Source organism: Culex quinquefasciatus, chromosome 2 (genome assembly GCF_015732765.1).
Source record: "Culex quinquefasciatus strain JHB chromosome 2, VPISU_Cqui_1.0_pri_paternal, whole genome shotgun sequence".
Lineage (NCBI taxonomy): Eukaryota > Metazoa > Arthropoda > Insecta > Diptera > Culicidae > Culex > Culex quinquefasciatus.
Window position 1 is genome coordinate 176357701 of NC_051862.1, and position 25862 is coordinate 176383562.

A 25862-nucleotide genomic window follows, 5' to 3' on the forward strand; every position below is an offset into this window, starting at 1 on the left:
TTCACAGATCCCCAAAATTCGATTTCAATCCTGAGATTTTCAATGAAAACCAAAAAAGCTCCAAAAATTTTTGTCACTTTTCATATGAAAGTAGTTCGAATCTTGTCGTGCTATCTTGTCACTCCCCGAAAATTGATGTAAGTGCGACAAAGGGCAAAGGGATTTCAGGTCAGGATGCGTTTGACGCACGTACAAGTGAGACTACCGTAAACATTTGTAATTATAACTGTTCGGGCCGGGGCTCGAACTTGTGCCGGACGTTGGAGGTTTTGCTTCCCACCTTCGTTGGTGGCACCTGAAGACCTCGGAGACAGGTAACACTTCACGACCGTACACTATGGGCACTCGCACTTCGCACTTTCCACCGTGAAAGTGTCGTTGTTGCTTCACGATCACCTCAACGATCACACTCAGTCCGCTGGACTTGTTTCAGCGGCACTAGAGAACAGATCACTACGCGGCGAATCTTCACGATTTGGCTTCAAATTGTTGAACGATTTCGGATTAAGAACAAACTCGATTTGGTTACTGCACGACTCGTGTATTGGACTTTGGAATTCGGCTGATACAAAAGAACGCGACGTTTGTGCTTGCAAAGTGTATTTCGTACTCCTTGTGGTTCTCGTATTGATCTTCTGTCTAGGCTACTTTTTCCAATTCTGCTTCACACGGTAGAGATACAGATTCTCTCAACTGAGAGATATCAGCGAGGATGATGATACCGTGTGGTAGAGCAACTTCGGTATTTGCATGCAATTATTTTTTGTGTGTTTAGTTCATAAGTAAATTCAATTAACTAACCCTAAATGTGAGTGTGTGTTTGTGTGTCTTCGAATGCATTCTGTGTAAATTGTGTACTAAAACTAATTCGACCTATTTACATCTGTACAACACCTTCATGGTCAGTTCAGATCTGACCATTCCGGCCACCTTGAAACAGCCGTGGCTGTATCAAAACTCTCTTCTCCTCTCTCCTTATCTTCGGCAACGTTCGGGAAGACTTCGTGTCGCCATGACACGATCCATTGATGACATTCATTCAGGACGTGGGTGGTTCATTAATGACGAATCGACCTGCTTGAATCACGTGGCATTATCTGAAACAACAAAGACCCGGTAGACCGAACGTTTGGGTTAGAGTGAATGGAACGGTGCTCACCAGTTCGCATTCCTTATGCGCATCGAGCAGTTTCGGAGTGCTCTACCGGTCTTTGGAGTTTCTGCAGCTCTTGGTGGTGGTTGACTTGGTTCGCGTGCATCATCTGGAACAGCAAAGGACCCGGTAGAACGGACGGGTGGAGATGGAGCGAATGGAACGGTACTCACCTGTTCACATTCCAATTTCGCATTGAGCATGTTTCGGACAGCTCGACCGATCTTTGAAGATTCTGCAAATTCAGCTTTCTGCAAGCCTCCTCCTGCGGTTGATACTTCTTCGTCGTAGACGTGCTGCTTGTAGGACTTCTTCTGCCTTGGCGCCGGACTGCTTTCAGCTTCGGCCAACTTGCGGAGGTGTGGTTGATTGAAGAACGTGAGCGAATTTGACGGAACGGCACGGCATGTGCGCTTTGGCGATTTGTTAGTCAGCTGTATTTCGGTCTGCCGTTCGATCATCTCGTTTCCTGCACCGTTGACGGCTGGAGATGTTTGACCGAAGCACGATCGTAGATCTGCTTGCATGAACGAGCTGGCGAGTGGGTATCCGAAACACGATCGTAGATCTGCTTGCATGAACGAGCTGGCGAGTGGGTATCCGAAACAACAGTGGGGCTTGGTATTGTTGTCCTTACGCATGTGGCTGAGGCGAGCTTTCTTGGCGGGTTCCGTAGATGGGACTTTTTTACGGCAACTTGCGTGGGTAGAAACGCGATGCGCGGCACTCTCGCGGGAGTTGCCGTGGGTGACTTGCGGATTTTTCGACCGAGGAAGAAATGCGACGGATCTTCCGTTGTGAGTTTGAGTGGGAGTGGAGGAACTTTGTTTGGTAGGATGGCTTGCGTTTGGTTCGGCAGCTTCGAGCTTCAAAATGGGTTGAGGAGCTACTAGTAAAGCTCGAGCGGTGGTGGAAAAGCAGCACAACGTGGACGCTCCGTCGGACTTGGTGGGAATCTTGCCAGTTACTGTCCATCCGAAATGAGTTTCGACAAGTAACGGAAGTCCGTCACCGATTGGCTTGCGTTGTCCGGTGTGAAGTTCATGGTAGAATTCACCACCAATCAGGATGTCGATCGCTCCTGGCCTGTGGAAGTGAGGATCGGCTAGTCGGACATCGGGCATGTTCCAATGAGCGATGTCTACTGCGCTTCTTGGGAGATTGACCATGGGCGGTTTCATGATCAAGAAATCGAGGGTGGTGGAGAATTGGCTTGTTAGCGACTTGACTGTGGTGGTGATTTGTTGGTCGATCTTCTTGGCAGATTCTCCTAGTCCAGCTACGGCGACATCCACGTTCTTTCTGCGAATGTTGAGCAAGTCCGCCAGGTTGTTCGAGACGAAGTTTGACATCGATGCCGAATCTAGAAGCGCTCTGACTAGGAGTTCTCTCCCGTGGTTATCGGTGATTAGTAGGTTTACTGTTTCCAAAAGAACCGTATCTTGCTTCGCTACGATTGGAAGGCTGGTTTCAGAGGAATTTGCTAATCCAAAGGTTCCAATGGTTGTAGGCGGGTTGTGTTGAGGAGCTGTGGAATTGGAAGCCACAGCTGCGTCTTGAGTGTGGTCCGGTGCACCTGGGTCGTGCAGCAGCGTGTGGTGCTTCGCTTGGCATATCCTGCAGGAGAACTTCGATCTGCAGGCACGCGCTTGGTGATTTTGGCGGAAGCAATTCCAGCACAGGCTTCGTTGGGTGACCAGCTCGCGACGCTGGATCACTGCAAGCTTAGTAAATGCTGGACATTCGTATAACAAGTGCTGCTTCGAGCATGACGGACACTGCGGTGTGTACGTCCTTGTTTCCGAGGTGGCTGCGTTCGCGATGAACTTAACTGATTGGGATTTCTTCTGACTAGCGCCGACCACCTTGACATTGCCGGTTTGACGGTGCTGCAAGTCACTAGCGAAGGACTTCAGCATGCGAACGTGGTTGTTCAGGAACTCTATCAACTCCTCGTAGGTCACCACCTCCTTCTTGCTCGAGTCCTGTTCCCAAGCACGTAGGGTAGCGTAATCCAGTTTGTCGCTGAGAATAAATACGAGCGGTGTATCCCACTGGTTGATCGGCTCTCCAAGCTTCTCCAGGGCTTTGACATGTCGCTGGAAGTCGTCAACCAACGTGTTCAAATCTTGTGCTGATTCACCTTCCATTGATGGCAACTCGTACAGTCTTCGGAATAGGGTTTTTCTCAGCGAGCGTTTGTTGTCGTACTTCTTTAAGAGTTCCTCCCAGGTCGGCGCGTACTTATCTGCTTGAATCTCAACAGTTTCGAACTGTTTTCTGGCGGGATCCTCTAACGATTGTAGCAGGTATTGTAGCTTGTTGACTACGGGGATGTCCTCGTTGATGTGAATCATGGAAACAAAGTTGTCTCGGAATGAAATCCATCTTGATTCGTCTCCATTGAACTTGGGTAGATCAATCTTGGGCAGCCTGTGATGGAATGTTGACGGTCCTTGTGAATGAGTAAAGCTGGAGTTCAACGAAGTATCCGCATGCGCTGTGTGGTGATCCGCCTTGGAGAGCAGGAAACCTTTGGCTTCACAAAAAGCATCCTCGAATTCGCACCGCACCGCTAGATGTGCTTTGAAGGTTTCCGGTTTGTCCAGCTGCTCGATTTCCGACTGCACGGAAAGGAATTCCTTGTAGGTCCTATTCAACGTCTCTAGTCGCACCGGTATTTGGATAACATGCTTTTCGTGATCGTATGCAGCCACAAATTTCTCAACCAACTCTCGTGTAGCCACAAGTCGCTCTCGCTTTTGCAGCAGATCAGCCAGCTTTTTATCCGCCTTGGTTGTCATCTCAACACTCCACTCTACTCACTCACCAAACGAAACGAAACGCGAAACGATTGCGGCGGAAATACCACTTACCGTCGCGCGTGCGTGGTATTCTACGCGTACGCGAACGAAAACGATCGAAAGGGACACAAATCGAAACGTGTTTCCAGCGGTGGTGTGCCCTTTTCGCGATCCGCGAATCCGCTAAACGCCACCACGCAAACGCAAAGTCTCGAGTTTCCTCCCAGAGACAGATTTTGTTGAAATTAAATCCAACCGCCAAAACTTGGCGTGCCCACTTTTGTTTGCGTCACTGTAAGTGCATTCGTTGAGTACTTGCCCACTTTTGCTTTGCTTGCCCACTTTTCGCTCTCTGTGCCTCTCTCAGTGAATCAAGAGCACAGCGCGTCGAATTTGAGCTGCGTTTGTCGCTAATTCGTAGAATTATGCTCTTTTGCCTTATATTTTCACTTTGCCAAACATGCGATTTTGTCATGCAATTCATCCACCATTTGCAACCATCCAAATTAGTGCAAATGTGGGAACCCGTCAACTGTAGTAGTACTAGATCGAGTGCCTCACCTTTTGTGGTCAAGTTCCATTGACCACTTACCAACACCGCTACAGCGCTATCCGTCCGCACTACAGGTCCCAGGTTCGACGTCGTCCTCCGATCCGGCTCGAAGGACCAAATGTTCGGGCCGGGGCTCGAACTTGTGCCGGACGTTGGAGGTTTTGCTTCCCACCTTCGTTGGTGGCACCTGAAGACCTCGGAGACAGGTAACACTTCACGACCGTACACTATGGGCACTCGCACTTCGCACTTTCCACCGTGAAAGTGTCGTTGTTGCTTCACGATCACCTCAACGATCACACTCAGTCCGCTGGACTTGTTTCAGCGGCACTAGAGAACAGATCCATAGGTCGCTGGTTCAAATCCGGCTCGAAGGACCAAATGTTCGGGCCGGGGCTCGAACTTGTGCCGGACGTTGGAGGTTTTGCTTCCCACCTTCGTTGGTGGCACCTGAAGACCTCGGAGACAGGTAACACTTCACGACCGTACACTATGGGCACTCGCACTTCGCACTTTCCACCGTGAAAGTGTCGTTGTTGCTTCACGATCACCTCAACGATCACACTCAGTCCGCTGGACTTGTTTCAGCGGCACTAGAGAACAGATCACTACGCGGCGAATCTTCACGATTTGGCTTCAAATTGTTGAACGATTTCGGATTAAGAACAAACTCGATTTGGTTACTGCACGACTCGTGTATTGGACTTTGGAATTCGGCTGATACAAAAGAACGCGACGTTTGTGCTTGCAAAGTGTATTTCGTACTCCTTGTGGTTCTCGTATTGATCTTCTGTCTAGGCTACTTTTTCCAATTCTGCTTCACACGGTAGAGATACAGATTCTCTCAACTGAGAGATATCAGCGAGGATGATGATACCGTGTGGTAGAGCAACTTCGGTATTTGCATGCAATTATTTTTTGTGTGTTTAGTTCATAAGTAAATTCAATTAACTAACCCTAAATGTGAGTGTGTGTTTGTGTGTCTTCGAATGCATTCTGTGTAAATTGTGTACTAAAACTAATTCGACCTATTTACATCTGTACAACACCTTCATGGTCAGTTCAGATCTGACCAATAACTTGGGACTCCGGCAACCAAATACAACCAAACTTCGGGGCAATGCACAGAATGGTCAACCAAACAAAACGTGTTTGTTATTGTTTACAATGCGTGCTTTCGTTTTTGTTTATTCAAGGTCAAACATTAAAACGCGTTTTTCTCGGAACGTCGAATTGGCGGATGCGACAAGATAGCACGACGACGTCGTGTTGATTTTTTCATGAAAAACAAAAAAAATTATCTTTAAAAAAAATACTTATTGAAAATTGGCTGTAGTCATGCACACGGTACCGGTGTAACGAGCCTTCAAAAAAAATTGAGCCGATTTGTTTAAAGTAGTGTTGAAATATCGTGGCATCCTTTTTTGAAACTGCTAACTGTCTTCATATATGTTATTATAATGAATGAAATTGTATATTTTAATGCCCTGAAAACAGACTTAAAAAATTTGTGCGCTCAACCAACCTCTCACTTTTTTGTCAAATTACATGTATGTAACCCCTTAAAGGGGGGTTACTATATTGCTCTTACGGCCTTTCATAATCCTGTATAAATTGACGTAAGAGTATTTTAACACTCATCTCTAATGTTGCTGCAGATTTAAAAATCTGTATCTCGAGAACGGATTCTCTGATTTGGTGTCTTTGGCAAAGTTGTGAATTATAACTAAAGAGACTAAAAAAAAGCATTTTTTTATGCTAGAGTTCAGGATGGCGTTAATCTGATAACGAAAATAATTTTTTTTCCAATGCTGTGATTTAAAAAAAAATGAATGACATTATCAAACAAAATTTCAAAAAAAAATTGTCAATGCAAAATCAATTATGCAATCAAAAAATACTTTTTGAACATAGTTCACAGATTGCAAATTAAAGGAATTCTAAGTGATTTTTTTTTAAATTGTCAGTTTTTTGCAACTTAAATAGGTATTTCATGATTGAAAAACACACCTCCAAAAAAAAGAGCTAAGAGCTAAGACAATTTCCTGCAAACTGTTGGTTACTGAGATGTAGTCTCCCAAGTTGACATTTTGTTTAATTTTTGTTTTTCACACATTTTTTAACTCACAACATCTTAGAATCTACTGTTTTGATTTTCTATGTTAAAAAAAAATGTAGGAAATATTTCGCTGCTTTCTATAACATATTTGCAGGGGTGATCTATATATAATAGGTGTCACCCTGTACGTCAATATTTTTAAAAGATAGCCCTGTTCATATACAACAACTTTCCAGAAGACACTATTTACCTAGGATGCACTTGAAACGTGTTAGAAATAAATGTCGTACTCATATTACGTAAATGTACTGCCAGTGTTGTCAGAAAATATAATTTTCTTAACTTATTTTCAAATCGAACTTTTGAAAACGCTATATCTTTTTTCAGAAGAGAGATAGGACCATACTTTCTTCGGGAAAGTTTTAGAGGACAATCAGGGCTACACTCCTACGGTATTGGTTTTAAAATTCAGTGAAACCTGAAAATTATAAAAATCAAAATACAAAAAAGTTGGTTTTCCCATACTAAATCCCATACAAAATTGAATCGCTTTGCGCAAAGTGTGGGCTGAACCAATCGCTCCCAAATTTTGGAGGGTTGTTCAGGGACCCAAAAGGGACCGAAAAAACTTTGTTCTGGGTTGATTTGATCAATTTGAAAATTTTCCATATAACGACGAGCCAGTCTAATATATATATCTATATATATAAAAAATTTCGACGGTTTTGTTCGAACGCGAATCAGTTCAATACGGAGCGTCGGATCGAGGTGCTCTTTGTTGCGTTGGGTTCGTATAAGCCCAAGGAAGGTTCTTACGCCAAAAAGTGGCAACTTTGGCCACTCTGGAATCGATTCCGGAGCATCGGCAAATTGTATGGAAAAAGTTACGTAAAATCAAATTTTGATCACAGTAGGCTGAATTAGCAAACAAGCTATAAGTCAAGAAACAAAAAAAGACGAGACGGAGTTTTTCAGGTATGGCTTGTTTTCCCTAAAAAAATATGTTTTAAATGCAAAAAACTGAAAAACGAAAAACAACATTGAAATGCCTATAACTTGACAACGATGCACTTTATCAAAAAAAAAATTACAGAGCAATTTTCGGTTGAATAATTTGATGTTGCATCTTAAAAATGATTTTTGAAATTTAGTTTGACAATTTTTCAGATTTTAACCAAAAATCAAATTTTTAATTTTTGTTGTAAATAAGATATTTTAATATCTCGAAGCCTTAACATCGAATCAAAAAGTGGGCATAGATTTGTAGGAAATTAGGATGTCTTTAGATAAACTATCCTGCATTTTTCATGAGACTTTTTGAGACATGTTAGGCTATGCCTAAAAACATTTCAACCGAACAAAAATCTTTTGCTCTTGAAGGTGACTTTGACTCTTAAACTTACAAATAAAGTTTTACCACTTTTTGACATATGCACCGGCTCCAAGATACAGCAATGTTTAAATTACCATAAATAAAAAAAAATTAAATAACTTACGTCCTTCTCAAATATAATTCTCGAGCGCAACTAGATCCAAATACACAAAAGTAGGTTATATTAACCTAAGATATGACGTCTACAAACTTTGATTGATTGATTCCAGAAAATGCTCACTTTTGCCAAAATTTGCCATTTTAAAAATGTATTCATGAATTAAAAGCTAACCTGCTTGATAATAATTGAGTGTGTTAATTCATAGCTTTCAGAAAATGTAATATCTAGGTAACCATCAAAAAACTAACTTCACTAACAAATTATCCTATGTGTTGCTTATTATGTTTTATTTTGTGCAATAAAATCATAATATTATCTGTAAGTCCATGCCTCCAATTGGCAAGCCTTTGTGAAAGTTTCAAATATCAAAATAGCCAAAATCCACCCTAAATTAGCCAAAACTACTTCCATCAAAGTTGAGCCAGATTGATCAAAGTCGATGAAAAAAAAGAAAATGAATATCAGTACTATTAAAGTTGAAAAAATATTTTCAAAATCGGAAAAATAAATAATACGAAAAACATGTCATCTCTCTTCTATTTCAATTGCAAATGCAAACTATCCGCATCTGCTTGCAACAGATATCGACTGGAAAAACAGCAGATTGAAATAAAATGCACAAGATTAGATGAGAATGGAAAAATAATCCCACACAACATATAACAAACCCCCACTCGACCCGTTCTCAACACATACCTGGGTGAGTCGAAATCATTCCTGCTGCTCTGATGACGCTGCGAGATGGATGACATTGCCCGGTCACCTCGGGCCGCTGCCATCATGTAGGTCCACATATCGAATCATTTCATCAATCACGGCATTTAGATTAAAAAAAAGCACCACATTTCTCCCAGCTTTCACCTTTTTCCTTGCCCTACCCCACAGAATAGCCGAACCACAACCCACAACTGCTGCCCACTCGTGGCGGAACTAGGCTAGAGGGAAAAACCAGCAACCATTTCGGTGTCGTTGTTTTCCATCACTCAGAAAAAAAAGAATCTCGAGAAAAACTAGGAAAATTAGACGAAAAGGGAGAGGGGAAATTTATCACCTATCAGATTCAGCTGACAGCTGGCCGACTCTCCAACGCACACACGCACTCACAATTTCTGGACCTAGATTGAAACGATTTTTCACCCACACACACAATTTTTCCCCTCAACCGCTCCAAAACCACCGGAAAACGTGTTTTTCCTTTGCGGCACACTCACTAACGGTTTGTTTGGTACTGGATCTACGCCGCTTGTCCAGTTACGTTTTTCCTCCCGTTCTCGTTGATAACATGCAATTTATTTCAACTTATCACTTTTTTTTCCCCAGTCGTAATTTTTCGTTACTCTCCCGGTAGCGTTTTAAATTTCCACGTTGTTTTCCGCGGTGCGTTTCACCAATAATGCGAACCCCAACTCCAAAAAAAACTTTGTGGTGTTGGCGCTTCTTTCGCTGCTGGTTTGGCGTAAAACTGGGTCAAGGTTTAGGCTGCTGCTTCTTCTGCTGCGGGATTGAACGATGCGGGCTCCCGACTGTCTGCGCTTATTTCTGTTGTCTCTGATGCTGCTGCTGCCGAGAGACCAACGTGCCCCGCGGGGACTCGTACTATATAGTCAGGGACGGGTTTCCTGGTGACGTCTCGCGCGTAAAGCTGGAAATGTGACAAGCGGAAGGAAAGCAGCAGTGATAAGTGAGTGGGACAGTGATTGCGAGGGAAATTACAACAGGAAAAATGACAGAATTGAAGATTTATTGTGGTGAAATGAGCACCGAAAATCAGGGAGACTTCAATTTATTTGTCGGAATACAGTCATGCCCCGGTTTTGCACGCCTCGGTTTTGCACTGCCCCGGTTTTGATTCGTTCAGCTGCCTCGGTTAACCCTCTACAACCCAACCCCGCCTCTAGACGGACTTCGATTTAAAAAACTAACTTAATCCACCTATGTGGTTGATGCCTTCCTCACTTTTCACCAACAATAGGTAATATGAGTGGTTTGGACACATATTTCAGCTATTTTTTTTTTAGGTCCAGAAAAATTAGTACACAGATATCACTTTAGTTGTCATAACTCGAGACAGGGTTGCCAGATTTTCAATTATGTGGACTTGTTGGAAAGGTCTCTCGATTATCTAACCAACGATGGTTCGGATGATGGATCCGGACATCGTTTACATACATTTAAGTGAGATCCGGCTTCAAAAAAGTACATAAATATCACTTAAGTGGTCATTACTCGAGACAGAGTTACCAGATCTTCGATATTGTGGACTCGTTGGAAAGGTCTCTTGATTACCTAACTAACGATGGGTCGGATGATGGATCCGGACATCATTTACATAAATTTAAGTAAGATCCGGCTTCAAAAAAGTACATAAATATCACTTAAGTGGTCATAACTCGAGACAGGGTTGCCAGATCATCAATGTTGTGGACTTGTTGGAAAGGTCTCTTGATTACCTAACCAACGATGGATCGGATGATTGATCCGGACATCGTTTACATACATTTAAGTGAGATCCGGCTTCAAAAAAGTACATAAATATCACTTAAGTGGTCATAACTCGAGACAGGGTTGCCAGATTTTCAATTATGTGGACTCGTTGGAAAGGTCTCTCGATTACTTAACCAACAATGGGTCGGATGATGGATCCGGACATCGTTTACATACATTTAAGTGAGATCCGGCTTCAAAAAAATACATAAATATCACTTAAGTGGTCATAACTCGAGACAGGGTTGCCAGATCTTCAATGTTGTGGACTCGTTGGAAAGGTCTCTTGATTACCTAACCAACGATGGGTCGGATGATTGATCCGGACATCGTTTACATACATTTAAGTGAGATCCGGCTTCAAAAAAGTACATAAATATCACTTAAGTGGTCATTACTCGAGACAGGGTTGCCAGATCATCAATGTTGTGGACTTGTTGGAAAGGTCTCTTGATTACCTAACCAACGATGGATCGGATGATGGATCTGGACATCGTTTACATACATTTAAGTGAGATCCGGCTTCAAAAAAGTACATAAATATCACTTAAGTGGTCATAACTCGAGACAGGGTTGCCAGATCTTCAATGTTGTGGACTCGTTGGAAAGGTCTCTTGATTACCTAACCAACGATGGATCGGATGATGGATCTGGACATCGTTTACATACATTTAAGTGAGATCCGGCTTCAAAAAAGTACATAAATATCACTTAAGTGGTCATAACTCGAGACAGGGTTGCCAGATCTTCAATTATGTGGACTCGTTGGAAAAGTCTCTCAATTACTTAACCAACGATGGGTCGGATGATTGATCCGGACATCGTTTACATACATTTAAGTGAGATCCGGCTTCAAAAAAGTACATAAATATCACTTAAGTGGTCATAACTCGAGACAGGGTTGCCAGATCTTCAATGTTGTGGACTCGTTGGAAAGGTCTCTTGATTACCTAACCAACGATGGGTCGGATGATGGATCCGGACATCGTTTACATGCATATAATTGAGATCCGGATATATGTGAAAACACATTTTTATACATAACTTTTGAACTACTTATCGAAACTTCAAACAATTCAATAGCGATGTATGGGACCCTAAACCAAGTCGAATGCAACTGGTTCGATCAAAATTGGTTCAGCCAGTGCTGAGAAAACTTGGCAAGATTTTTGAACACATACATACATACACACACACACACATACACACACACACACATACACACACACAGACATTTGTTCAGTTTTCGATTCTGAGTCAATATGTATATATAAAGGTGGGTCTTCGAGCTTTTAATAAAAAGTTCAATTTTAGAGCAGGATTATAGCCTTACCTCAGTGAGGAAGGCAAAATCGCCAAAAATCCATTTTTCAACCAATTTTTGATCTTCAAAAAGCATTGGCAAGAAGAACTTTTAAAATTTTGGAAAATTTTAGGGTTGGAAGTTTGACTTGTTTTATGTGACTTTGCCAATGTTTTTAAAAATGTAATTTTTTTAGGGGTCAACTTTGGCTGTGTTTTTTACTAACATTTCCCATTTTTTAAGTAAAAAGAAGTATGCAGTAATTTTTCTTTTTAGGAGGTGGTAGAGTAGGCCAAATACTACCAAAAAGAAACATAAACTAAACAAGATAAATGCAAATTAAAATACTAAAAATGAAACAAGAAAAACATAAAACAAGAGAAGTAAAGTTTTTCGTACAACAAAAGTTGCTCAAAATGACCTCCTGAACACGGGAAAAATAATTTCATGAAAATTTGTCACAAAATACGCATTTTTCATGTAGTTTGAAAATGCAATGCTTTCGAAAAAATACTCAAAATTATTGTTATTGCAATATGGGTATCAATTGCTTGGAATTTTTTCATACATTTCAAATGTTAAATTTTTTTTTAAACACTCAAAATTTTCACAAAACTACGTATTTTTGAAAAAATACTCAAAATGTCAGTTTTTAAAAAATGAGTATCAAACGATCGGGATTTTATCATGTATTTCGAATGTAATAACAACATTTTTTGAAAATAATCAAAATTTTCACAAAACTACGTATTTTCGACAAAATACTCAAAATTTTTACAATATGGGTAGCAAACGATCGGAATTTTTTCAAACATTTCAAAAGTTATAACGCAAATATGTGATACTATTATTTTTTTTACAAAACTACGTATTTTCGAAAAAAAAATCAAAATTTCCATTTTTACAATATGGGTATCAATCGATCGGGATTTTTTCATACATTTCGAATTAAATAACAACATTTTTTGAAAATACTGAAAATTTTCACAAAACTACCTATTTTCGAAAAAATACTCCAAATTTCCAACGATCGGGATTTTTCTTACATTTCGAATATAAAACAAAATTTTTCGAAAATACTAAAAAAATGAGTATTTTTTCGAAAATACGTATTTTTGTGAAAATCTTAATATTATCACATATTTGCGTTATAACTATTGAAATGTGTGAAATAATCCCGATCATTTGATACCTATATTGTAAAAACTGTAATTTTGAGGTTTTTTTTTTTGAAAATGCGTAGTTTCGTGAAAATTTTGAAAACTTTCAAAAATGTTGTTATTACATTCTAAATGTATGAAAAAAACCCTACCATTTGATACCCATATTGTCAAAACGGAAATTTTGAGTATTGTTTAGAAAATAATTACGTATTTTCTAAACAATACTCAAAATTTCCGTGAAATTTTTAGTATTTCCAAAAAAAATGTTATAACATTCGAAATGTATGAAAAAATCCCGATCGTATGATACCCATATTGTAAACACTGAAATTTAGAGTATTTTTTTTCGAAAATACGTAGTTTTGTGAAAATTTTGAGTGTTTTCAAAATATGTTGTTATTACATTCGAAATGTATGAAAAAATCCCGATCGTTTGATACCCATATGGAAAAAACTGAAGTTTTGAGCATTTTTTTTTTTCAAAAATACGTAGCTTTGTGAAAATTTTGAGCATTTTCAAAAAAATTGATGATTTAACATTCGAAATGTATGAAAAAACTGATCATTTGATACCCATATTGCAATAACAATATATTTTTGGTTTCTTTAGAGCAAAAAAATGCATTTTCAAAATACAGGAAAAATACGTATTTTTGTGAAAATTTTCTTGAAATTATAATTTTAATGGATAGCTGACATCATACCGATTCCAAAACACTATAATTTTTTAATGTTTGCATGTATCCAATCAAGCTTTTTTTTCATACTAGATAAATGTTCCCGCGATAAAAAAAGAGTTGAAAAATCGATTGTGAACTGTTTTAAATACATTGTACTATATTTATTTTTGTATTTCTAATCAATTAAGGGTGGCGGGTCAAATTTGAAGCTAACATCATCTAGCAGGTCAAATGTGAAATTTGTGTACTCAAAACATGAAATCAATTTATTTCATATAAACTAAAAAATACTTCTCTAAGTTAGAGTTTTTTTTTTATTTCAGGCATTTTTTGAAATTTACTTCATTTAAACTCAGATTTGGTTGTGGAAATATAAGCACTAATATCGAAAAGGGAAATTTTCCTTTTTTTTAATTTAAACCAAGAATTTACTTAACACATGGATATTTGCAAAAAATTTCAATCAAAACGCGTTTTCCGGAATTGTAAAAAAAAATGTTGTATGGAACTCGATGCAAAACTTGATTTTTTCAGCACTCGTCGTATTTATCCAACGAGGTTTACCGAGTTGGATAAATATGACGAGTGCTAAAAAAATCAAGTTTTACAACGAGTCACTTACATCATTTTTTTTTACAATTCCGGAAAAACACCCATTGACTGAAATTTTAAGTCGAATTTTCATGTATTTTGTCAATAAATCGTTTAAATCAAAAAAATGTTGAAAAGTGTTACTTTTCGAAACAAGTGCTGAAAAGTTCAACTTTTTCATTTTCTAATTATTAACATCAGATTAGAGTTCTGTGATCCCATTTTAGTCAAATTTAAATGGTTGAATGCCAAAAATACATTTAAAAAAATGCATTTTTTCATATCGATATTGAAGGGACCGTCGAGAGCGGGATGTATCAAATTATAGAACAAAAAATTAAAGCAATCTATTTGAAGGGACTGAAAAATTTCTAAATTTCAATAAATTTGGGTCTGAAGAAAGTAATTATTTTCACTCACTGAATGTGTAAAAAATTTTCAATGAGATAAACGTTTGAGCAAAACAAGTGTGTCGTATTGGAATCAAAATATGTGTTTTATGATAGCAAAAAAAAAAAAAAGGTTAAACCTTAATTTAAAAAAAAATAAATGGCAAAAGGACCATTTTAAATAATCGTTGGAAATAGGTCCACGGGCCACATAAAATCATTTCGTGGACCACATTTGGTCACACCTGAATTAGAACACTTTTTGCCTTTGAGAAATTATGTATTAAAGGACCAAGATCGGAAAAAGACCCATAAATAAATATTGAAAAACAAATTATTGATGATTTTTTTAACTTTTAACAGTAGCTGAACTGCAAAAATTAAAAATTTTGCTTTAATGAAAAAAACACTCTGGGACTTGCAGATTCGAAAAGTTAATTAAATTTTCGATTAAATGATATGTTCTTCTATCTTTTGATGATGGAAATAGGTACTTTTTTCTCGGTATTTTTTGTATATCATCAAATAAGACGTCAAATTTTACATAAAAGTGATTTTTTCTAAAATTTCTAACTCTTCACGGTTTTGAGAAAGAATTCATTGTAAAACGTGATTAGTTAAAGTGAAGGATGAAAATTACCTCGTAAAGCAAAGTTTCACGAAAATCGAAGAAAGGTTCAGCAATCTTCTGTGTGAGTTAATGTAATATAATATTTAATATTATAAAGTAATTTAAATATATAATATGTTAGGAAGTTAATTTTTCGAGTGATTTCATAGCCTTTTCTCAATGAGGTGGGAAGGCAAAACATATATTTTCAAAGACTTGGTTTTGAGGAAAATTAGATCCAATTTTGATCTCAATCTTAAAGTGAATGACAAACATTCAAATCAGTTACACAGCACTCCAGTGGCTGTCATCACAAATAACATAAACACATGACTATCTCGAAAGTCAACATCACCCACGTCACCCACACGCACCGAAGCATAATATTTTCCTCGTTGCTGATGAGGATGAAAATAAAATAATTCGGCACGTGACATGGAATTCGAGCCAGCTAGAACCACCTGCACGAACTCACGCTCCCACACTCGGTCAAAGTTCCAACACCTAGGAGGAAATCGTTACCGCGTCGTCATCTTGAAGGTGAGAGCCCAACAACGCCCAGATAACACCATTTTCACCACTCTAAATTGACTTATGTGCGGATAAGATGCCATCAGAGGTGGTGGTGGTGAGGTGGAAGGGACACGTGCGTTGATACGCTATCATGGGTGTGTTTCTGGAAGGGACCTTTGAGTGGTTTGGGAGGAGGGCCGATGAAAGATTGGATTTCAGTTTTCGCTGCGTGTGGATAAAAATAGCTGACGACCAGGGTAGCAAAGTTGGGCCAGTCATCGTGATACCCTACGATGCCACCCATGCTGGGATGGGCTGACAAATTGGAGACTGGATTTAACGAATTTATTTGCGATTTTTTTTCCTGGATGAGAGGTTAGGTTACACGATATCTGCCCGTAGGTGGGCTTGATGATCCTTAGCTGATAAGCAAATGTGACATAGAGAAACATTCTCCATTTGAACCGATGGATTTGATCTGCTGTGAAACAATCTATTACAGCATAAATGTAGCAAAAACCTTTAAATTAAAACGCATTACGATAATCTGAATTTCAAATAGTTATTTTAAATTGATTGCAATTATTTGCAATCTGTGATTTCAGAAAAAGTGTCCAAGAGGTTTATGGATGGTCCCAAACGAAAAATGGCAAAGTTTTAAAAACTATTTGAATGTTCTTTTCCGATGAAATATAAGTTTTGTCGGAATTTTGAGTACGCCATCATATTGGGCGTTCAATTTTACATAAAAGTCACTTTGACACCAAATTTCCATCTCATCACCATTTCAGGCTGCAAATTGTTGAAAAACATGTCTTTTTTCGCATGTGAGCAATTCTCTACGAAATCCAGGGCTGCGGAGTCGGGTCATATTTCAAGCGACTCCGACTCCGGCTTTCTAAGTTTAGCCGACTCCGACTCCGACTCCGGCTCCGGCTTTCAGCTCCAACCGACTCCGACTCCGACTCCAACTCCGGCCTACCAACTCTAGCCGACTCCGACTCCAGCTTTCAACAAATTGTTGGCTCCGACTCCGACTCCGACTCCACATATTTTTTAATATTTAAAAAAAATCGTTAATTATTATTTTGAAAACATTGATAAATAGGATTATTTAAATACTCTCTAAGTGTCAAGTTTTTCTCAAGGAAAATAAGTTCGAATCACAAAACGTAAAAAAAATTCTAGGTTACAAGTTGTATACGTTATTAAACCAGATACAGTTCAGACTCGATTATTCGAAGGTCTCGGAAAAATTTCACTTCGGATATTGTTATTCGGTTTTATTTTTAATTTTCGGGCTTAAGTATGACCCCTAAACTACGCTAAAGTGATTTAGAATTTTTAAATTCAAGATGGCGTCCAAAATGGCGATGATAACATATTGAAAAAATGTATTTTGATATTTAATAGGCAATTTACTATTCAAATTTGACTAAAATGGGGTCGCAGAAATCGAATGAAATAACGAAAATATTTTTTTAGAACGTAATTCGAAGCCCATACAAATCGAACTTAGGATAATCGAGGCTTATAATAATCGAGTCTGGACAGTATCAAAAATAGTTCCAGTTTTGAAGGCATTTTTAGAAGAACAATTTTCAAAGTAAATTTGGACTCATTAACATAACCTCAAATTTACAATTATTTTATTAAAAGCTAAAAAAATTAAACATTAATTGTTATTTTTTTTATAATGAATCATTAAAAGTAACCTAGCCTTAATTATTGATTTAAATAACATATATACACGGAGAGACTGTGCCCAGAAATTTTAACAATTAAAATTGTTGATTTTACTTTCGTAAATTTTAACAAAAACGTACTTGTTACTGCCAATATTCCGTTAAAATAACTAAAATTCAGTAATAATTTAATAACCTGTTTGTTGAAAATGCTAGAGGCAAAAAGCTAACAGATTTCCCGAGCTCGAATGAACGTGCTCGACTGTTAGCTTTGGTTTTAGGAAAATCAACAATTTTGTTGGTTGAATATAACTAACAATTGGTTGAATATTTAAAAGATAAACTTGGGTTTGTTTACGTCTGTCATTTGAAGTCAGGATTCGAACGAGAGCGGTCGATTTGTTGAGTTTGTGTTGTTAATTATGAAGTGAGAGAATGTGAAAGGTGAAAATTACACTATTTGATTAATGTTGAAGTGGCAAATCAAAGTGTTGCAACTGGGGAGGTGGAATTGGTGAGTAGGTTTATTGATGATTTCTTTGAAGGTGATAATCTATGAAAAGCAAGAGGACGACCTTCGCCATGAGGACCTCTAATGCGAGGGGACTTTATGATAATGTTTGGAGGAAAGAGAGGGGCAGTGGAAGGAAGAGGTGGGCCAACTCTTGCACGACAATACTTGCACGGGCAAATTTAACAAAATGTAGGTTAATCTAAGTAAGTATGGGTTTAATTTTACACAACAATTTATCTATTGTGATTTTAATTAGAAAACTGGATCATCACTAACCTTCGTGCTTACGATGGATACAATTTAAATGAACCATTATTTTTTCAGAATCATCAATTATAAAATACATGGAAATCCGTACACATTATATCAAAATAAAAATTCTATGGTGGGAAATGTCTAAAAAAATAAAATTTATAAAAGATATACAAAAGAAGATATTAATATTTTAAAAATGCTGTTGAAAAAGACTGCTCAATAAACTTGTAAGTAAAACTCAAAATTTTGTTTCAGGAATCGGAGTACGTTGAATAAATTGAATCAAATGCAATGAAAGTGTGTTGCCGAAAGTAGTTATTATATTAGTGCAAACTTGGTAAGTAGCATTATTGATATTTCTTGTTAATAATTACATTTATTTACGTTCCTTTTATCAGTTTAGAGCCGAATTTTTTTTTATTAGATTAATAATAAATTTCGTATGTCTATTTGCAGCAAAAGGTTCGCTTTGGTGTAAATTCTGTGTCCAACCACAAGAAAAATAACTAAACATGAGACCGTTGCAGATGATGACGACTTATCGGATGATTTCACAGTGATGGTAAGTGAATACAACACTTAATTGTATACAACATAATAAAAATATAAGCTAAAAACTTGGTGAAAATTTTACTCGGTTTCTATTTTTAAGGAATTTACGAAAAATTAAACATCTTTTTTAAACATGTTTAACAAAAAAATTGTAAAATGCTTTTTTTATTATAATTTTTTAAACATTAATCAAAATAACATGTTTTATAATAACAATTAAAAAAATACAAATAAGTACAAGTACAACAAATTAATTTGTGAGGCATTATTACAAAACAGAGTTCCCAAATGAACCGGTTAGGCTAGGCTCACCTATAAACTTGGTTCGGCTTAAACCTCGCTTTGTGGTTCAATCCTGGTTCAGTGAACCATGAACCATGGCTTAAGCCAGGCTAACCAGGCTAATGAAAACCATAGCAATAATGCTACTGTATAACAAATATTATTGTGTAACAATGTTACAATGTAACATTCATTACACCGTAACTTTGCTACACCACAACATTTGTTACACTGTTACATTCGTTACACCGTAACATTGTTACACCGCAACATTCGTTACACCGTAGTATGATTACACCGTAACTTCGTTACACCGTAACATTGTTACACCGCAACATTCGTTACACCGTAGTATGATTACACCGTAACTTCGTTACACCGTAACATTGTTACACCGCAACATTCTTTCACCGTAACATTGTTATACCGCAACATTCATTACACCGTAACATTGTTACACCGTAGTATGGTTACACCGTAACATTGTTACACCGTAGTATGGTTACACCGTAACATCGTTACACCGCAAAATTCGTTACACCGTAACATTCGTTACACCGTAGTATGATTACACCGTAACATTGTTACACCACAACATTCGTTACACCGTAGTTTGGTTACACCGTAACATTGTTGCACCGCAACATTCGTTGCAGCGTAGCATTCATTACACCGTGACATTCATTACACAGTGCCATTCATTACACATTACGGTGTAACAATGTTACGGTGTAACAATGTTACGGTGTAACAATGTTACGGTGTAACACTGTTATGTTGTAACACTGTTACGGTGTAACACTGTTACGGTGTAACACTGTTACGGTGTAATGAATGTTGTGGTGTAACAATGTTACGGTGTAACCATATTACGGTGTAACAATGTTACGGTGTAGATTTAGGGTTAAACAGTGTCACGGTGTAACAAAGCTTGCCGTTTAGCCTAACATTCTTTGATCATGTTCAAGCCAGGTTCAAGCCTGGTTCAAGCCAATGGTTCATTTTGGCTAGCCTCGCCTGGTTTGAACCAAATGAACCATGGCTCACGGCACTCGGTGAGCCTGAGCCGACGATGCTTGCCGACGTGTGGTGTGAACCTGAACCAGAAAAATGAACCTAGCCTAGCCGACGGCTTAGGCTCGTGGGAACACTGTTACAAAATTTACTGCAAATTCAATAAAAATATTGCTAACAACAGCTAATTACTGACTACATGTACGAATATTTTTCTGTATTCAAGTAAGACATTTGTTAAAAATATAGCTAGAAATTCGGCCCAGCCTGTATCGTTAAACAATTAAAGAAAATATATATAGACAGTAACATAAATGATGTTTAAATAAGAAATGTTTTGTTATAAACCACTAATAATTTGCTGCATGCAAAAATATTTCAGTTGATACAACGAAAAAAAATGTTAAAAAATAGTTGAAAAATATTGTCCAGCCTGTTTTTTACAGAATATTTAACAATATTTCTGCTGAAAACAAAAAAAAATAGTTAATTTTCTGAAAAAATATTCTAGCAGTCGATTTTTTTTTCAGTCATTTAACCAACAAAAATGGCAATTCTAACTATTTTTTTAGTTGCTTTTACCTACTGGTGGTCAGCAATTTCGGGTTAACAAAATCAACAATCGATTGTTGAAAAAAAGCTGTGTAAAAAATTAACCCATACTTTTAGTTAAATTAACCAAGAATTTCTTAGATTTGCCCTGGCCGGTCTCTCCGTGTATATATATATATATATATTTAATTTGTTCACCTTTAGACTAACATTTATAAGAAGCACAGTGACAATCAAAGTCACCTTGGTTTTTAAATAACAATTTTAAACGAAACTATTTGTAAAGCTCCATTGATTTTTATTTAAGACATTCTGGACATCACGCCATAGCTGGAGAAGAATATTATTGCAAATCAATTTACCTAAAAAAAAATATTTGTGGAAAGGACGCTTAAGGGGCTCTTTTCTAATATCCGTGACCTAAAAAATATTGTACCCAGGGATTTTTGATTTATTTTAATTTTAAAATTTTCTATGTATAAGGAGGCGCGCGATACTTCTTGAATCTTCACCTAAAACGAAGCTTTATAAACGATCGTACACTTCCATTAACATATATGAAAAATCATAAAATTGGAAAAAAATAAAACTCCACTGGTAAAATATTTTCTAGGTCACGGATATTTCAAATGGACCTCATTAGCTACCTTTCCAAAAAGATTTAGTTAGGTAAATTGATTTGCAATGATTATAACCTTCCATCATATTGGCTTGAGACATATACATTATGAGAAAATTATTACTGGTTGAATAATATTTGTTTAATAAATTAAATTCCTATCATTTAATTTATACATTTTTTATTAAGTCCTTTTTGGTTCTGAAATCTTGAGATTTGTTCAACAATAATTTGCAACGATATCAAAAGGATCGACAATTTGGTCAAATTTGAATTGAAAGGGTTCAGGCGAAAGGATGCAGTCAAGACTCAATTGAATATTTCTGAATACAAATCCAATATTGTCTATTAATTTTTAACTAATTTATTTTTTTATGATACTTCAAACTTAGGTTAGAGAGGATTAACAGGATATCATAAAGTGATCAGAGTGAAATAACACAATAAGAGAATTCCAATCACAATAAAAATGCTCAAAAACATAATGGCATCTAATAAATCTCCTGAATTAAATTAAAAACGTTACTTAATCCACCTTAAGGTGGTTGGTGCCTTCCTCGCATTCATGTTGTATTTAAGGTTGTATTTACAAATTAATTATAGAGTTTTTTTTTATTTTTTTTTCATTTATTTTTTATAATTATTGATTTTACTTGAACAGCAATTTTCAATTCTTTTTATTACCAACTCTCCAAAATAAAGGAGAAAAGTCCCATGAGTTATATATTTCAGTAAAAAGTTCGTGTAAATCTTTGTCGAGACAAAATGATGCAGCAACATAATTAATACAGATTTTTTCCAGAAGAGACGCAGACACTGCTTAAGCAATGTGGCAACCGGGCGATACGCATGCAAGGGGGTGTGGCTGCCAATCCCCCGCGTGGTCAGACCAATATCCCTACGCATGCTGCGCGACTCTCGCGCGTAAGCAAAAAGATGCCTTTTTTGTAGCTACAAAAAAACTTTTTCTTGGCATAACTTGAAAAGTACTTCATTAAACACAATAAAATTTAATAGGGTCTTAGGGAACCCCAAAACGAAAAAAATAAGGCGGATCCGGCCAAAATCGGTTCAGCCAGTTCTGAGATAATCGTGTGGAAAAAAATCATGTCTACACACATCCCCACAGACATTTGTTCAGAATTTGATTCTGAGTCGATAGGTATACGTGAAGGTATATTTAGGAGGTGTATTTAAGAAGTTAATTTTTCGAGTGATTTTATAGCCTTGCCTCAGTGAGGTGAGGAAGGCAAAAATGATAACGAATGCAACTTAATTTTTTTAAATATAAGAAGTTCTGTGAAACCTGTATTGTAACAAATACAGAACAAATAAAAAAAAATGTTGAATTTTAGATAACTCCGACTCCGACTCCGACTCCGGGTTATCAGAAATTTCCGGCTCCGACTCCGACTCCGACTCCAGCTCATAAAATTCAGCCGACTCCGGCTCCGACTCCGACTCCAGCTGTCCGAGTTTTGATGACTCCGACTCCGACTCCGACTCCAGGTCCCCAAAAAGACCCGACTCCACCGACTCCGGCTCCGACTCCGACTCCGACTCCACAGCCCTGACGAAATCAGTCTTTTTTCTTTAATTTTAATTTTTGTATTTTTTTTAATCCGACTGAAACTTTTTTGGTGCCTTCGGTATGCCCAAAGAAGCCATTTTGCATCATTAGTTTGTCCATATAATTTTCCATACAAATTTGGCAGCTGGCCATACAAAAATGATAAATGAAAATTCAAAAATCTGTATCTTTTGAAGGAATTTTTTTATCGACTTGGTGTCTTCGGCAAAGTTGTAGGTATGGATATGGACTACACTGAAAAAAAATAATACACGGTAAAAAAAAATTGTAATTTTTTATTTTACTTTTTGTCACTAAAACTTGATTTGCAAAAAAACACTCTTTTTATTTTTTTTATTTTTTGATATGTTTTAGAGAACATAAATGCCAACTTTTCAGAAATTTCCAGGTTGTGCAAAAAATCTTTGACCGAGTTATAAATTTTTTAATCAATACTGATTTTTTCAAAAAATCGAAAAATTGGTCGCAAAAATTTTTTAACTTTATTTTTCGATGCAAAATCAAATTTGCAATCAAAAAGTACTTCAGTGAAATTTTGATAAAGTGCACCGTTTTCAAGTTAAATCCATTTTAGGTGACTTTTTTGAAAATAGTCGCAGTTTTTCATTTTTTTTAAATAAGTGCACATGTTTGCCCACATTTGAAAAAAATATTTTTGAAAAGCTGAGAAAATTCTCTATATTTTGCTTTTTTGGACTTTGTTGATACGACCCATAGTTGCTGAGATATTGCCATGCAAAAGTTAAAAAACAGGAAAATTGATGTTTTCTAAGTCTCACCCAAACAACCCACCATTTTCTAATGTCGATATCTCAGCAACTATACGTCCGATTTACAATGTTAAAACATGAAACAGTCGTGAAATTTTCCGATCTCTTCGAAAAAAATACTTTCAAAAATTAAAAATCAAGACTAACATTTCAAACGGGCCAAACATTCAATATTACGGCCATTTGAAATGTTAGTCTTGAATTTAAATTTTTGAAAATATTTTTTTCGGAGAGATCGGAAAATTTCACGAATGTTTCATGTTTTAACATTGAAAATCGGACCTATAGTTGCTGAGATATCGACATTAGAAAATAGTGGGTTGTTTGGGTGAGACTTAGAAAACATCAATTTTCCTGTTTTTTTACCTTTGCATGACAATATCTCAGCAACTAAGAGTCGTATCAACAATATTCAAAAATGCAAAATATAGAGAATTTTCTCAGCTTTTCAAAAATATTTTTTTCAAAAGTGGGCAAACATGGGCACTATTTTTAAAAAATGAATAACTGCGACTATTTTCAAAAAAGTTACCTAAAAATGGTTATAACTTGAAAACGGTGCACTTTATCAAAAATTCACTAAAGTTATTTTTGATTGCAAATTCGATTTTACATCGAAAAATGAAGTTGAAAAATTTTTGCGACCAATATTTCGATTTTTTGAAAAAATCTGTATTGATTCAAAAAATCATAACTCGGTCAAAGATTTTTTGCCCATTCTGGAAATTTCTGAAAAGTTGGCATTTTATGTCCTCTAAAATATATCAAAAAATAAAAAAAAATAAAAATAGTGTTTTTCTGCAAATCAAGTTTTAGTGACAAAAAGTTAAATTAAAAATCACCAAAAAAAATTTTACCGTGTATCATTTTTTTTCAGTGTAGTCCATATCCATACCTACAACTTTGCCGAAGACCCCAAATCGATCAAAAAATTCCTTCAAAAGATACAGATTTTTGAATTTTCACATATCATTTTTGTATGGACAGCTGCCAAATTTGTATGGAAAATTATATGGACAAACTAATGATGCAAAATGGCTTCTTTGAGCATACCGAAGGCACCAAAAAAGATTCAGCCGGATTAAAAAATACAAAAATTAAAATTAAAGAAAAAAGACCGATTCCGTAGAGAACTGCTCTATTTTTAAACCTTTGCATGGCAATATCTCAGCAACTAAGGGTCGTATCAACAAAGTTGAAAAGTGCAAAATATAGAGAATTTTCTCAGCTTTTCAAAAATATTTTTTTCAAATGTGGGCAAACATGTGCACTAATTTAAAAAAATGAAAAACTGCGACTATTTTCAAAAAAGTCACCTAAAAATAGTTTTATCTTGAAAATGATGCACTTTATCAAAATTTCACTGAAGTACTTTTTGATTTCAAATTTGATTTTACATCAAAAAATTAAGTTGAAAAATTTTTGCGACAAATTTTTCGATTTTTTGAAAAAATCAGTATTGATTAAAAACTTTATAACTCGGTCAAAGATTTTTTGCACAACCTTGAAATTTCTGAAAAGTTGGCATTTTTTGTCCTCTTAAACATATCAAAAAATAAAAAAGATAATTAAAAATAGTGTTTTTTTGCAAATCAAGTTTTAGTGACAAAAAGTGAAATAAAAAATCACCAATTTTTTTTTACCTTGTATCATCTTTTTTTCAGTGTAGTCCTTATCCATACCTACAACTTTGCCGAAGACACCAAATCGATCAAAAAATTCCTTCAAAAGATACAGATTTTTGAATTTTCATTTATCATTTTTGTATGGCCAGCTGCCAAATTTGTATGGAAAATTATATGGACAAACTAATGATGCAAAATGGCTTCTTTGGGCATACCGAAGGCACCAAAAAAGTTTCAGTCGGATTAAAAAACACAAAAAAATCGAATGACCGAAATCTGAGAGAACTGCTCATGTTCAAAAGTGGAAGGGGTCGTACCGCCCCTCCGTCACGAAATATTCGGATTCATGATTACAGGGGATCGTAGGGGGGTCGGGTCAACTTTTCCCGATTTCGTGTGAGTTTGTAGAGAATTACCCAGTTGCACTTTTATATTTGCATTATTTCAGTTTGAAGATTTCATGTGCGATTTTGCTTGCGATTCATCGATTTCATTATTTAATTATTTAGTATTATTTAGTAAATGATTGGATTAGATGATATGAATTGGACAACATTTGCATTTTTTTAATAAGTACTTTGGATATCTTTATTTGGCATCACATTTCA

General features: G+C 36.6%; 1 protein-coding gene across 2 annotated transcripts in view; it reads right to left on the reverse strand.

Moving 5' to 3' along the window:
* Positions 1-25862, reverse strand: part of LOC6049130 (cyclic nucleotide-gated cation channel subunit A) — a 257969-nt gene that overhangs the window by 159753 nt on the left and 72354 nt on the right. The window contains exon 3 of one of the 2 annotated variants that reach the window (XM_038251827.1): positions 8759-9704. The exons of the other annotated variant lie outside the window; for it this stretch is intronic. Within the exon in view, the coding sequence (XP_038107755.1) occupies positions 8759-8856 (98 nt within the window). The 5' untranslated portion in view covers positions 8857-9704. The remainder of the gene's footprint in view (positions 1-8758; positions 9705-25862) is intronic. 2 annotated transcript variants of the gene reach the window in all.